At 38.3% G+C, this 15,601-nt stretch overlaps 1 protein-coding gene and 1 pseudogene across 1 annotated transcript; both read right to left on the reverse strand.

Annotated features, from left to right (window-relative positions):
- Window positions 1-232: 232 nt before the first annotated feature.
- Window positions 233-1,218, reverse strand: LOC102405404 (annotated as a pseudogene).
- A 12,537-nt stretch (window positions 1,219-13,755) lies between these two features.
- Window positions 13,756-14,685, reverse strand: LOC102400447 (putative olfactory receptor 5AK3). The gene has a single exon (XM_006039601.4). The coding sequence runs from the start codon at window positions 14,683-14,685 to the stop codon at window positions 13,756-13,758; it is 930 nt and encodes a 309-aa protein (XP_006039663.4).
- Between the last annotated feature and the right edge of the window lie 916 nt (window positions 14,686-15,601).

Below are 15,601 nucleotides of genomic sequence, written 5' to 3' on the forward strand. Positions count from 1 at the left end.
TACCTCAAAAAGTATAAAAGAAGTGTCAAAGATCTTCTTTTTAGAAGTTAGATGTTTTCTTCACTAGAAACAAATGAATTAGAAGCTTGTTTAATCATTTGAGATGCTTTTCAATATTTTTCAGATGCTTTTGATACAGCTAAGGAATGCTTTGTATCTTATGAACACTTGATACATCTTCTGTTGCTGACAAATGTTGGTTTACTTGTTGAGTTAGTTATTGATGTTAAAACTAGAAACACTTCTTTCCAACTCCTTTCAGGGCTTCTCTCACATCTTGGTTCCTCAGGCTGTAGATGAGGGGGTTCAACATGGGGATCACAACCCCATAAAACACAGAAGCCATTTTTTCTTGCTCTTGAGACTCTGTGGCACGATGGTGCAGATACATGTAAGACAGCGTCCCATAGAAAATGGTGACAGCTGTCAGGTGGGAAGCGCACGTGGAGAAGCTTTCTTCCTCCCTGCAGCTGAAGAGATCTTCAGGATGGCAGCCAGGATAAACATGTAGGAAAAGATCACGACTGACACGGTGAGCATCAAGTTAAACCCCACAAAGACTGTTATCATCATGACACTGAAGTAAATATTGGAGCATGAGAGGGTCAGAATTGGGGGCTCATCACAGAAAAAGTGATTAATTTTATTGGATTTGCAAAAGCTCAGTGAGAAAATAAAACCTACATTTACAGAGGCATTTAGGAAACCTATGAAATATGATCCAACTAACAGGTGAATGCAGACCCTCCGGGACATGACTGGTGGACAGTGGAGAGGGTTACAGATGGCCACGTAACGGTCCACTGCCATAGCCGCCAGGATGTAGCTGTCACTGGTTATAAAAGCCCCATAGCCTAGTAACTGCACCATACATCCCATGAACGAGATGGATTGCTCTGTTCCTACAAGGTTTTGCAACATCTTAGGGGTGATGGCAGAGGTGTAGCAGAGATCAACAAAAGCCAAGTTTTGGAGGAAAAAGTACATGGGGGTGTGAAGGGAAGAGTCAATCTTGATGAGGAGGATCATGCCAATGTTACCCACTGAGGTGACCATATAGATCATTAGAAATATTGTGAAGAGGACACGCCAAGACTTGTGTTGACCAACGAATCCCAAGAGAAGGAATTCAGTCACTGTAGTGCCGTTGTTTTCTTCCATGGCTGGCAGAATTAAGAATCAGCTGAAAAGGTGCGAAAAATGACCAGAGAAAGTTAAGAGGGCTGTGATCATTTACCTAATTGTGAAACTCGAAATGGTACAGTATTTAACTTCACAGTTAAGTCAGAGAATAATTTTCATGACATAATTGACTTAGATTTTAAAGGCTGAACCTTGATACCTGACTTAGACCTTTTCATCTATAGTTTGGGGAAGTGGTCATGGACCACTGTTTACGTTCTCAGAATTCAGAGTGATTGGTATTTCATCAACATATCAATTCAGGAACAAGTGAGATGTGCTTAAATATGCTTTTGTTAATTACGCTTTCATATGCACTCTATATTTTAATTAGAAATCCAAGTTTGCTTAAGTAATAATGACTATATTTGAATTCTTGACATATCCACAGAGTTCTATCCAACCTTGCTCCCCTTTATCTCCATATTCTCATTTTATCCCTTACCTCACCCTTAGTAACTATTCTCTGCCATGATGGACTCATGGATCTGTAGAGGTCCATAAACTTGTATGGAAGTGTTTATCAAGTATATATGGGTAAAGAATAATTTTCTTTGTAAAATTTCCAACCTGTTTTGGCTTAAACTTTTTGTAAATGGCAATAAAAAAATTCTTAGCGTTGTCAAAATTCTGTAATAGTTTTATATGCTCCATCTCACTTTTCGTCATTGCCCCATCAGAGAGTGGAAACAGAGAGTCCGAGGACTGGTGCTGGTCCATGGACCACACACTTAGTAGCACTGGTCTATGATGTCCATCCACCCTGATTTACCTACATGCTTTCCTAGTGATGAATAGCAGACTGCCTCCAACTCGTCTCCACTACAAATAACCCAGTATGATAAATTTTCTAGGGTGCTATAGTAGGGGCAAAAATTTTGAGTCTGAGGGTATGCACATAATTATTCCAGATCATTGTCCATGATGGATGTGCTAGCATGCACTCCTAACTGTGCACGGAGGTTCCTATGTCCTCACACCCTAGTGAACACTGGTATTTTCCTAATACTATTTTTGGTCAGGAAAATAGATATAAACTGATATCTAATTTTAATTTTTTCCCTAACCTAAAATGACTTTGCTCACTGTCTAATATTCTTAGAATTTTGGGTTTCTATTTTTCTGTAAATTGCCTGTTAATACTTTTTACAAATGTTTCTATGATTCAATTTATGAAGGCTGTTTTTAATGTAGATTTGAATACTTTGATGTTGACTTGACAAAGATTTTTTTCACATTTTATCTATTATCTTGGTCTTTGGTATTTTTCACAGATCAGAAGTCCTTAAATTTAAAACAGTAATCCATTATTTTTGTCCTTATAATTTTTCCTTCTGAAAAAAAAAAATTTGACAAAGTCCATTCCTGCCTCTAGCTGATACACCCAGGAGAGTCAGATGTAATAATAAAATTTATTTTCCTCTTTATACTGGGTGGCTGGTACATAATATTTGAGCCATAATATTTCATAGCATACATATAATTAGAAAATAGTTATTTTGTATTTACTCAATTTTTTTCTAGAAAAAGCAGACTAAAGTGGGCAGAGAATGATAGTAACTGACGTATGTGGGTTTGTGTGTTTGCATGTGAAATATTCAAATACTATTTATCTTTTTTTGGGAAACAAATTCTTTAATGGTTTTCAGTGTTTTTTCTTCAAACAAATTTGAAGGATTTAAAAATTATAATATTAAAAAATAATCAATTTGTTAGCTTCTAAGTCATTAAAGATATTTTTGATGGTAAACAACTATTGGATTTTTTTAAAAGTTTTTTTTCTTTTAAATTCAGGTATATTTGATTATTATATAAGCTTCTGGTATGCAACATGGTGATTCACAATTTTGAAGACTATTTTCCATTCATAGTTATTACAGAATATTGGCTAAATCCCCGGTGCTATGCAATATATCCGTAGCTTATTCTATATGTGGTAGCTTGCACCTCTTAATACCTTACCCCTATATTGCCCCTCCTCCCCAAATATTCAAATATTTTGAAACAATTAAGTGGTTTTATTTGTTATTTTAAAATTTACTCTCACAGGGACTTCCCTGGTGGTCCCATGGTTCAAAATCTGCCTTGCAATGCAGGGGATGCCATTTTGATCTCTTATTGGGCAACTAAGATCCCACATGCCACGGAGCAACTAAGCCCAAGCACCACAGCCACTGAGCCCTTGTGCCTCAACTAGAGAGTCCATGTACTGCGGCAAAAAAGCCCGCATGCCAATGCTGCTAAATAAGTAAATAAATATAAAAAGGATAAACTTTTCTCACACAAACATTTGGCCTAATTATGCTACAGGAAAATTCTACAAATATTTAGGACAAAACTGATTCTATATTATATAAACTTTTCTTGAAAATCACAATAAAGAACATTCTCTAACTCACGCCAATATAACATTGAAGCCAAAGTAAATAAAATATGAGAAAAACATTGGAATGAATCTCATTTGCAAATATAGGTGCAAACAGCTTCAAAAAATACACATTCACTAATCAAACTCATTTATACATTAAATAAACAATTACTAGGGTCTCAAAGAGGCTCTGCTGCTGCTGCTAAGTCGCTTCAGTCGTGTCTGACTTTGTGCGACCCGTAGATGGCAGCCCACCAGGCTCCCCCGTCCCTGGGATTCTCCAGGCAAGAACACTGGAGTGGGTTGTCATTTCCTTCTCCAATGCATGAAAGTGAAAAGTGAAAGTGAAGTCGCTCAGTCATGTCCGACTCTCAGCGACCCCATGGACTGTAGCCCACCAGGCTCCTCCATCCATGGGATTTTCCAGGCAAGAGTACTGGAGTGGGTTGCCATTTCCTTCTCCAATGCATGACAGTGAAAAGTGAAAGTGAAGTCGCTCAGTCATGTCCGACCCTTAGCGACCCCATGGACTGCAGCCTACCAGGCTCCTCCGTCCATGGGATTTTCCAGGCAAGAGTACTGGAGTGGGGTGCCATTTCCTTCTATGCAAATAGGCTCTAGTAAGTATTCTCTTCCTTTCCCAGTATCTGGACAAACTGAGACATAAAAGATGGTGAGTAGGTAGTGGTGGGCTGCCGTCTATGGGGTCGTACAGAGTCGGACACGACTGAAGCGACTTAGCAGCAGCAGCAGCAGCAGCAGGTAGAAACCATATCACCTTTACATACCTGGGGAAAGACTTTTAAGTTTATTAGTGAAATATTTGTTGCCAAAAGACACTATAAGTAGACAGGCTTGCCCACTCAGTCTTGGTGGTGGTGACTGGGGCATCTCTGGTGATGGGAAGCATCTCTGAAGCACAGGGGCACTGGGCTTCAGCAGGCTGGCTGCTTCTGAGGATAAGGGCAGAGCAGAGCATGCAAGCTTGTCCTCAAGTTTACTAGTCAGACACATCACTCCATCTTTCTAGGAACCGTGTGAATAAAATGGTGTCAGAATGGCCATGATTACACAAAGTCAGCTCCCTTTGCAGGAGAGAAACATCAGAAGCATGGAAAAATTATTTTCCATCAATGATCAAGACGAAGTTGTAGCAACATATTCCCCTTCAAATTATTTTCAGTGAAGTGCTTGAGAGAATTTTATGCCCACCTTCACAAACTTATCAAATTTATCTAGAAAAGAGCTAAAAAATAGCTAAGATGATTTCAGTAGACAAAAAGGAAGGACTTGTTCTATCAGATGTCAGAACTGATTATAAAGCAATAATAATAAAGAGTGCGGTACTGGCATGAAGGTAGGTAGATAGGCCAACGGAACTGAGGAGAGAAAAACCATAAACAGATGTTCAAGTCTCTGGAAGCTCAACGTATGAAAACAGTAGCAGGTCCATCAGTGAGAAATGGCCTGGTAAATCGTGGTCTATACGTGCTTATACATATGAAAAACCTATATTGCTTTTCTACTGTGCATTTTATCCAAATGAATTAAAAACTTAAATTACAAAGCTGTGAGAGTAAAACATAGCAGAATGTCTATGACTTAACTACACAGTAGAAATTTAAATAAGACATAAGGTCACAAAGTGTAAAACATGGGAAATTTAACTATATCAAATATAAAGATAGCAACATTATTAACAAAGGAAAGACCAGATACTGACTGAAAATTACTCAGGTACATTGGTTTGAAGCACATATAAATGTTAAAGAATTCATATCCAGTGTATTTAAGTAACTTCTACAAATTGCTCCAAGGAAAAAAAAAATCACAAAACTTATAATCAGGATAATTATAGAAGGTAAACTTAAATGGCCAATAGAAATATTGATATATGCACAACTTAATAGTAATCAGATAATTGTATATTAATACTGCATTGAAATGTAATTCTATACTCCTCAGTTTAAAATGCAAATTTTAGTTGAGAATGTGGTGGGAATGTAAATTAGCACAGTCATATTGGGGACAAATTTGGGTATATTAATAAAATTAAATATATGTCTCTGAATGGTCCAGAATTTCCAATACAGGTACATATGCTAGATAAATATTTGACCACATAAGCAAGGATAGATAAATACACATATCCATACATATATGTGTAAGTATATGTATGAATATGTGCATATGTGAGTATATACACAGGTTATTCATAGCAGTATTCTTGAACATGGAAAAATATTATTTATTAAATGAATCAGTGAGACTAGACCGTGTGTGCTTAGGTTGCTCAGTCGTGTCTGACCCTCTGTGATGCCATGGACTGTAGCCCCACCAGTCTCCTCTGTCCATGGAATTTTCCAGGCAAGAATACTAAAATGGGTTGCCATTTCCTACTCCCGGGAATCTTCCCAACCCAGGGATCAAATCCAAGTCTCTTGAGTCTCCAACATTGGCAGGCAGAGTTTTTAGGACTAGCACTACCTGGGAATCACATGCAAATTCACTAAATTGGAGCAATACTGTCTGTGTGGATAAATATCTCAAAGAACATGCTAAGTAAGAAAAAAAAAGCAAGTTTCAGAAGTTAGATGGAGGCTACATGAGTGGTTCTTATATTATTTAAAATATATTTTTATGCACCCTAAATACTGTGCAATGACAGAAGTTCCTCAGAAGAAGCCCCACATCCCCATTCATCAGTAGAGGGCTCCTTCCTCTGGAGTCAGCAATGCCAGGCAGAGCTGTGGCTCCACAGATGTGATGGTCACTTTGGGATAAGAAGGGGCCTTTCGTGGTGGGGAATGTAGGAAACCAAACCTGTGGCTGATGTGGACAATCTGGCTCTTTCAAACATCTTGAGAAATGAACAGAGTGGGACAACTCTGTCGTGAAGGAGCAAGAAACAGTTCTCTCCTTTCAAATTTCAACGTGGAGGGAGGGCTAAGCATGATAAGTGTTAGCTACCTCCTCAGGAAACTTTGCTGTGAAATAGACTAAACACAACCCTTTCAAGGAGGCTTCCATCCCGTGGGTGACTGCACTCGTCAGAGGAAGCTAGCCTAGGTCATGAGTCCACTTAAACTAGAATCTTGATGAGATAATGACATTTATCATATTAACAATCTATTTGAATTCAAGTAGAATGTATGATATAAGGGGGGTATTTTTAAAGAGTTATGAAACACCAGTACAAGGCATAAAACATACATGCACACACTTAAACCCAGCACCCGAGTATTTTGAACATGCTTAACCTATACTGAACCCCGATGCTTTTGAAGCTTCATTTCCATTGCTCGCTGTGCAGTAGAAAGGAGACAGACTGACCCGGAGTTGAATTCTGGTCGCACATATAGAGACGGCACGTGCAGTTCCCTTCGTCCTCAGTTCCACTCCCTATAAAACAGAGTGCGGGACGACCTACAAGGCAGTCACGCCCACTGTGACACCATGTGCGTTAGCACAAGTTTGGAAATAGGGTTTAATAAATCAAAGTAGATACATATTATGAGCCAAAACATAATCTAAGAAGGATGAGATAAATATATACTCTCATGGAAAGGTGCTCATGTCGCATTATCAAATGAACAAAGCATGTTTCAGAATAATATGTAGAGCTGGGCCCTTAAGAAAGAAAATTTTCTTTCACGCTCACTCTCATTTTCCTTATTTATCCATGAAAAAGTTCAGGAAGAAGTCACACCAGACTTCTAATGGTTATCTTTGGGCATGGGAGTGGGGAGAGAGAATCCTTTAAATTTATAAACTTTGTCACCTTTTCTTTTTAAAATAGCTTTAATTGCTTTCAAGAATATTGTAATTAGCCTTTAATTAAAATAAATAAATTTAAATTAAAAAAAAAAGAGTAAGAGAAAGAAGCTAAGTCTGCTTTGTGATGGTGACTTAGAGTGAGATGATTTATATAAAGTTCCAAGCACAGGACCAGGCTTTGCATGGGCACTCAAAACCGGTCATAATAACACATGCAAATAATACGCTAAAGCCATTGGTGACTCATTCATTCACTCGGTTAATCTTTCAATCATTTGCTCACGCATATCCTTCTTGGGCAACACTCAGCCTGCTTCACTCCATTTTTCATTATGCCGCCAGGGATGAAGACTTTATTCCTGGTCTGTGGATGAAACTTACTAGAACACTGGCTCTGATCCCTTTGCTCCTCCATTTCCAGCACACACTGGGATGGCACACGGCTGATTTTGAAAAATGGGCTGAGTTCTGTTCTACTTTCATGGAAACTGCATCCAGATTCTCTTTCTGCAGCTGGTAAAGGCTGATTGGCCACCAAGGTCTCTGTGTGCCTCCTTTTAACTGGGAGTTTAGGGTTGGAGCCTAGGGGATCAGTACTTGTTCCCTTGAGAACCTGAGCTTCCAGGGGCTGTAATGGAATTGGAATAAACAATGTTAGTAGCTATTTTCAGCCGAAGAACATTTAAGCTTTCTGTAGAGAAGATACATGTAATCATGTTACTGTCTTTAGGGATCCTGTGTATGTGTGTATATATCTGTGTGTTGCCTTATTATTGAACTAAAATTTTTTTTCGTTTTTTTGAGTCAGGTTCTAAAAATTTGTGTTCACGTCTATGAACTGACCTTTTATTCATTCTTTTTTATTGATTTCTGCAATATGAGTGCTTTTATTAATAGTAGCTCCAGAATACATTTAAGAATACTTTTGAGCAAGGCCATCTTTTATTGGTTTCTGAGTTTAAGTGAAATGCTCTAAGTATTTTCTGATAAATATGGTCAAATCTTCTGGTTGAAGTATCGTACCTTTTATTTAATCACTGGGATTAAAAACAAATGTCTAATTTTAGCAAATATTTTTCTTTATCTTTTGACATGATTTCATGATTTACTCCGAAAATTAATGGATTTTTATATTAATGGATTTTATAATATCAAAGTATTCTCTTCTATAATACAACCAACCTGGTTACAGTGTGTTATTTCCTACTGTGCTACTGAGGTGTTTTTCTTTGTGTACTTGCATTTTTATGGGGCTTCCCAGGTGGCACTAGTGGTAAAGAACCCGCCTGCCAAAGCAGGAGACACAAGAGATGTGGGTTCGATCCCTGGGTTGGGAAGATCCCCTGGAGGAAGGCATGGCAACCCACTCCAGTCTTCTTGCCTGGAGAACCCCGTGGACAGCGCAGCCTGGTGGCTGGCGAGGCGCACTACACAGCGTTACACAGAGTGGGACACGACTCAAGCAATGTAGCGCGTCTGCGCGTGTTTTTCTTATGCACTTTTATATTGATGTTTGAGAGTGGCATTGGCCTATCATTTCTGAGCTGTTTTTGCTAGCTTAGTCATAGAATTTATTCTGAAACGTCCCTTCTTTCCCTATGTTCTCCAAGAGTTCAACCATCATTGATATTATCTATTTTTAATACTTGTGAATAATAGGTGTTTTTTTTTTTGGGAAGAAGATTGTACTTTTATTATTTTATTTCTTCTGTTAATTATTCTTTAATCTCTTTTATGGTAGCTTTGTTACAATCAGTCTTCCCTTAGAAGAACCATTCATTCTATCAGATTGTCTAATACATTTGTATACTGTTGAGTTATGTATTCTCTTATCTAAAATTTTTTCTTTGTTCCCCAGCATTATTTTTCTTGATAAATTATCAAATGATTTATCCATTTTATTGCTACCTTTAGCTTCAGAGAATGTTTCTGAATTTATTATTGCTGTCATTTAAGAGATTTTAAATATTAATTCAAAAATATTTATTACTCTCTTCTCTTTATTTATATTATTTTCTCATGTCTAAAATGTATGGTTAATTAATTTATTCAGTTTAGTTCAGTTCAGTCGCTCAGTCGTGTCTGACTCTTTGCGACCCCATGAATTGCAGCACGCCAGGCCTCCCTGTCCATCACCAACTCCTGGAGCTTGCTCAAACTCACGTCCATCCAGTCAGTGATGCCATCCAAACATCTCATCCTCAGTCATCCCCTTCTCCTCCTGCCCTCAATCTTTCCCAGCATCAGGGTCTTTTCCAATGAGTCAGTTCTTCAGTTTAGGTGGCCAAAATATTGGAGTTTCAGCTTCAACATCAGTCCTTCCAATGAATATTCAGGACTGATTTCCTTTAGGATGGACTGGTTGGATCTCCTTGCAGTCCAAGGGACTCTCAAGAGTCTTCTCCAACACCACAGTTCAAAAGCATCAATTCTTCGGCACTCAGCTTTCTTCATAGTCCAACTCTCACATCCGTACATGACTACTGGAAAAACCATAGCTTTGACTAGATGAACCTTTGTTGGCAAAGGAATGTCTCTGCTTTTGAATATGCTATCTAATTTGGTCATAGCTTTTCTTCCAAGGAGCAAGTGCCTTTTAATTTCATGGCTGCAGTCACCATCTGCAGTGATTTTTGGAGCCCAAGAAGATAAAGTCTGTCACTGTTTTCATTGTTTCCCCATCCATTTGCCATGAAGTGATAGAGTGGATGCCATGAAGTGATAGAGTGGATGCCATGGTCTTAGTTTTCTGAATGTTTAGTTTTAAACCAGCTTTTTCACTCTCTTCTTTCATTTTCATCAAAAGGCTCTTTAGTTCTTTGCTTTCTTCCATAAGGTTGGTGTCCTTTGCATATCTGAGTTTGTTGATATTTCTCCTGGAAATCTTGATTCCAGCTTGTGCTTCATCCAGCCCAGCGTTTCTCATGATGTACTCTGCATATAAGTTAAATAAGCAGGGTGACAATATACAGCCTTGACGGACTCCTTTCCTAATTTGGAACCAGTCTGCTGTTCCACGTCTGGTTCTAATTTAATTTATTATTATTTCCTATTTATTAACACTAGTATTTATAGAGCTATGCAATTTTATTTGAAAGCTCCTTGTTGTTTATAGATAGTTTTGCAACAGTTTGTGAAATATTATCTTATGGATATCTGGAAACGTTTTCATATCTTCAACCTAAGATTTGTTTAAATGAGACTTTTCTGTGTTTAGTGGTATAATTTTAGGTGTTTTTACTTTAAAGTTTTATTATTAAATTCTAGATCTTGGTCTTTGAATCAGAAGATATTTTATATAATCTTTCCAATTTTTATAATTTATTGTATTTCTATAATTTTCATGGGCACATAAATAAGAAAAAAGATAGGAGGAAGGAAGAAAAGAAAGAAGAATACATTTGAATCAGTTCTAATGAGGTGGATGAAACTGGAGCCTATTATACAGAGTGAAGTAAGCCAGAAATAAAAACACCAATACGGTATACTAACACATATCATATGGAATTTAGAGAGATGGTAACGATAACCCTGTATGCGAGACAGCAAAAGAAACACAGATGTATAGAAGTCTTTTGGACTCTGTGGAGGGGGGGGAATGATTTGGGAGAATGGCACTGAAACATGTGTAATATCATATAAGAAACGAATCGCCAGTCCAGGTTTGATGCAGGATACAGGATGCTTGGGGCTGGTGCACTGGGACGACCCAGAGGTATGGTATGGGGAGGGAGGTGGGAGGGGGGTTTAAGATGGGGAACACGTGTACACCCGTGGCGAATTCATGTTGATATATGGAAAAACCAATACAATATTGTAAAGTAATTAACCTCCAATTAAAATAAATAAATTAAAAAAAATAAAAATAAAAAAAAAAGAAAGAAGAAAAAGAAAAAACAGAAAGAAAGATGTTTTCTTGCTTTTGAGTTACTGTTAACTCCACTGACAAAAATCAGTTCTCATAAGAAATCAGACTGTGATGTGTCTAAAGTGGTGTTAATGGTCTCAAAAAGACAGTAGGAAAAAGTGGTTCTAATTGGACCTCTGAAGTCCAAAAGGGAACTGTGGCTGGGTCTTCTAAGTGAGTGCGATCTTTTCTCACCAGTGACATAATTTTCCTATTGTATTCCTTCCCCATCTTGAGCAATGTTTACTGAGATATCCAGTTGCTGATCTATCTCTGCTTTTTGAGAGTATCTAAACCTAGAGAGTACCTGTTCCCCTCTCATCCATACGTGGATGCATTCAGCAAAGCCCATACTCTAGGAAAAGCCCCTCCCCTCCCTTCGATAAAAAGCTTCCCTCATAGCTCAGTTGGTAGAGAATCTGCCCGCCATGCTGCAGACCTGGGTTTGATTCCTGGGATGGGAATATCTCCTGGAAAAGCAAATGGCAACTCACCCCAGTATTTGTGCCTGGGAAATCCCACGGACAGAGAAAACTGGGGGGCTACAGTCCTTGGGGTCACAAGAGTCGGACATGACCTAGTGACTAAACCACCGTCTCCCTTCTTACTGAGTGTAGTGTGCGCTGCAGAAGCAAAATTTTGACTCCTAAACTTTTTGTGTTCTTTTGCTGGGCTTTAGTAATATAGAGTTTCTGAATATGAATTTTTTTTCTCATTATGTCAAATAGCTTTTCTGTAACTTTATTTAAAATTTTTTCTTAACTTTGTATGTCATGGACTGGAAGAAATACATGTACTATGATTATGTGTTTTTTGTCCATGTATTTCCTCTTTTCTACTTTACAAATGTCAAAGGAATATTATTTAATACAGAGATTTTTCCATGAACTTCTCTGCATAGTCCAATTCCTCTATGCAAGGCATTTTCAGTCATTGCATTTAAGAATGTTTTTATAGGGAGACATATCAGGATAATAAAGCCTGAAAGTTGTCTGTCTCCAGTTTAGGGTAGTAAAGGTGAAGACCTCTCCCTCCTTCTCAGGATTTGATTTGTTAATAAAATCAGGACATGATTTTATTTTCAATTCCAGATTGAATTTAGGGTTTCTCTAGGCAGAGGGTATTATGGGCAGGTCACCAGGAATCCTAAGAGAAAATCAGAGTTTCCTGCTTTGGGGATTTGTCTCCTATAATGCAGTCTGCTGCATGGGCTGGTGCTCTCTGAATTTTCTTGTTATTGCTCAGGTTGTGATTTGCTCCCAGTAAGTGTTTCCTGCCTCAGTCCATAATTTGGAATATCTGGAAATGTTGAGAAAGGCAGTGAACTCTCATCCTGTCTGTTAATCCTCTAATTCACAACTTCCTATGGTTTAACTGATTAATGAGATTGAGAGATGAAATGTAACATGGGATCTCAGGCTTTTTGTTAACATGCTTGTCCACAGGATGGGCGTGTGATTGATTCTGCTTGAGGATAGAACATGTGTGTTCAAGCCCAGGTATGACTTCTTGTGTTAAACCTGGTTTCTTTCACCTCTCTCCACTCTTAGAGATAGTGGGAAATAAGGCTTCATTTCTGGATAAATGAGTTTGATCTGTGGCACCAAATTCTGCACTGCATTTGTACCCTTGCAAGAGGGTACAGCTGGGGATTCAATTATATTTAAAACAAAAATTTAGTAAGAATAAATGGATATGATCCATATTTGCTGGATTCCTATGTTAGTTTCCTAGCTGGTTAGAGACCTTGTATAGAAAGGAGGGATACTGGTCCATAATGTCTGAATATGTATGAGGATTCATTCAATTGTTCTTTTCTACCCCTCTTTCTTTTCAGCACATTTTCTCTAAAGAGATGGAGAACATCTTTAAATTATTCATTACAATAGTAAACCAGCTTAGTTACAGACGATAGCAAGAGTAACACTACCTCTTAAGAGAAACCAGAAACAATTTTTGCACTGGTGTCTTTATACTACTGTTGTTGGAGGTACTTTACAGCATTGACTAACACGTTTCTTTACTGCTCTTTTCTATTTTAACAGCAAGATATTTGAAAAAAGGGCTCCTCAGAATGTACACAAGCAATATCAAAGATCTCTTTAGACGCCTTCTCTCTAAGTTTGCTTTAGTCGCTAAGTCGCAACCCTATAGACTGTAGCCCACCAGGCTTCTCTGCCCATGGGATTTCCTAGGCAAGAATATTGGACTGGGTTGTCATTTCCTTCTCCAAGGGATTTTCCCAACTAGGGTTAGAACCCATGTCTCAGGCAGATTCTTTACCAGATTCTTGATCCACCAGGGAAAGTCTCTAAGAAATATGAATTAGAAGGGTATTTGATCGTTTAAGATCGGAAAGTTGATCATCTTTCAAAAGCTACTGATACAATTAAGGAAATATATTTTATATAATTTTTTGTTTGTATCTCACAAATATCTTCTACATCTTCTGCTGCTGAGAAATAAGAGAGAACTGTTGGTTGCTTGTTGAACAATGTTGAGTTAGAAATTGATGTTCAGTCTAGAAACACTTCTTTCCAACTCCTTTCAGGGCTTCTCTCACATCTTGGTTTCGCAGACTATAAATGAGGGGATTTAACATGGGGATTATAATGCCATAAAACACAGAAGCCATTTTTTCTTGCTCTTGAGATTCTATGGTGCGATGGTGCAGATACATGTAAGAGAGTGTCCCATAGAAAATGCTGACAGCTGTCAGGTGGGAGGCACATGTGGAGAAGGCTTTCTTCCTCCCTGCAGCAGAAGAGATCTTTAGGATGGCGATCAGGATAAACATGTAGGAAAAGATGACAACTGACACGGTGAATGTCAAGTTAAACCCCACAAAGACTGTTAGGAGCATGATGTTCAAGTAAATACTAGAGCATGAGAGGGCCAGAACTGGGGGCGCATCACAGAAAAAGTGATTAATTTTATTGGATTTGCAAAAGTTCAATGAGAAAGCAAAACTTGTGTTTACAGAAGCATTTAGGAAACCCACGAAGTATGCACCAGTTAAGAGTTGACTGCAGACTCTCTGGGACATAACAGTTCCATAGCGAAGTGGGTTACAGATGGCCACATAACGGTCCACTGCCATAGCCGCCAGGATGTAGCAATCACTTGTTGCAAAAGCCCCATAGACTAGCAATTGCACCATACATCCTATGAATGAGATGGATTGCTTTGTTTCTACAAAGCTTTGCAGCATTTTTGGAGTGATAGCAGAGGTGTAGCAGAGATCAACAAAAGCCAAGTTTTGGAGGAAAAAGTACATGGGGGTGTGAAGGGAAGAGTCAGTCTTGATGAGGAGGATCATGCCAATGTTACCCACCAGGGTGACCACGTAGATCACTAGAAATACTGTGAAGAGGACGTGCCAAGACTTGTGTTGACCCGCAAATCCCAGGAGAATGAATTCAGTCACTGTAGTGCCATTGTTTTGTTCCATGGCCAACAAAATTCAACATTAGCTGAAAAGGTGCAAAGAGAAGATCAGAGAAAGCTAAGAGGATTGTGATACTTTAACTAACACTGTATTTAATTTCAGAGCTTCTCTGGTGACTCACATGGTAAAGAATCCACCTGCCAATGTAGGAAACCCTGGTTCAATTTCCTGGAGAAGGGAATGGCTACCCACTGCAGGATTCTTGCCTGGAGAATCCCATGAACAGAGGAGCCTGGTGGGCTAGAGTCCATGGAGTTGCTAAGTGTTGGACATGACTGAATGACTAGCACACACATATTTAATTTCATAGTGAGAGGGATCAGAGAATATTTTCCATGATTGAATTAGATTTTAAAGGCTGAACCTTGACACCTAACTTAGACATTTCCATTGATAGTTTGGGGAAATTGCCAAGGACCAGTAGCTGTGTTCTCAATATGCAAACTGACCGTACTTCATACATACATCAATTCGGGAACACATAAGAACATTGTTTTATTTAATTAAGCTTTCTTTTATATTCCCTATATTTTAATTAGAAATACCAATTTGCCTAAATACTAATCATTATATTTGAAATTTGACATACGCATGGGGTTCTATATTATCTTGTTCCCACCTACCTCCATATTTTTATTTTTTTCTTTTTCTTCCTTGTAGATCTGCTCTGCTCTTGTAGATCTGGCTTCATGGAATTGTACAGCCCTTTGTAGAATGGTTTATCAAGGTATTTACAGTAAAGTGTAATTTTCTTTATAAAATTTCCAATCTGTTGTGGCCCCGTGTTTGTAAAAGTCAGTAAATGGGTCTCAGTATTGTTAAAGTTCCGTAATAGTTTTAAATACTCCATCCACTCTCAGTCATTGTCTCATACAGTAGAAACCGAGAGTCCAAGGACTCGCGCTGGTCCGTGGACCAC

The sequence above is a fragment of the Bubalus bubalis genome, chromosome 16 (genome assembly GCF_019923935.1).
Source record: "Bubalus bubalis isolate 160015118507 breed Murrah chromosome 16, NDDB_SH_1, whole genome shotgun sequence".
Classification (NCBI taxonomy): domain Eukaryota; kingdom Metazoa; phylum Chordata; class Mammalia; order Artiodactyla; family Bovidae; genus Bubalus; species Bubalus bubalis.

What these genes read in the sequence shown, in the direction of transcription:
- LOC102400447 (XM_006039601.4), bottom strand. Translation starts at nt 14,685, where the DNA reads ATGGAACAAAACAATGGCACTACAGTGACTGAATTCATTCTCCTGGGA.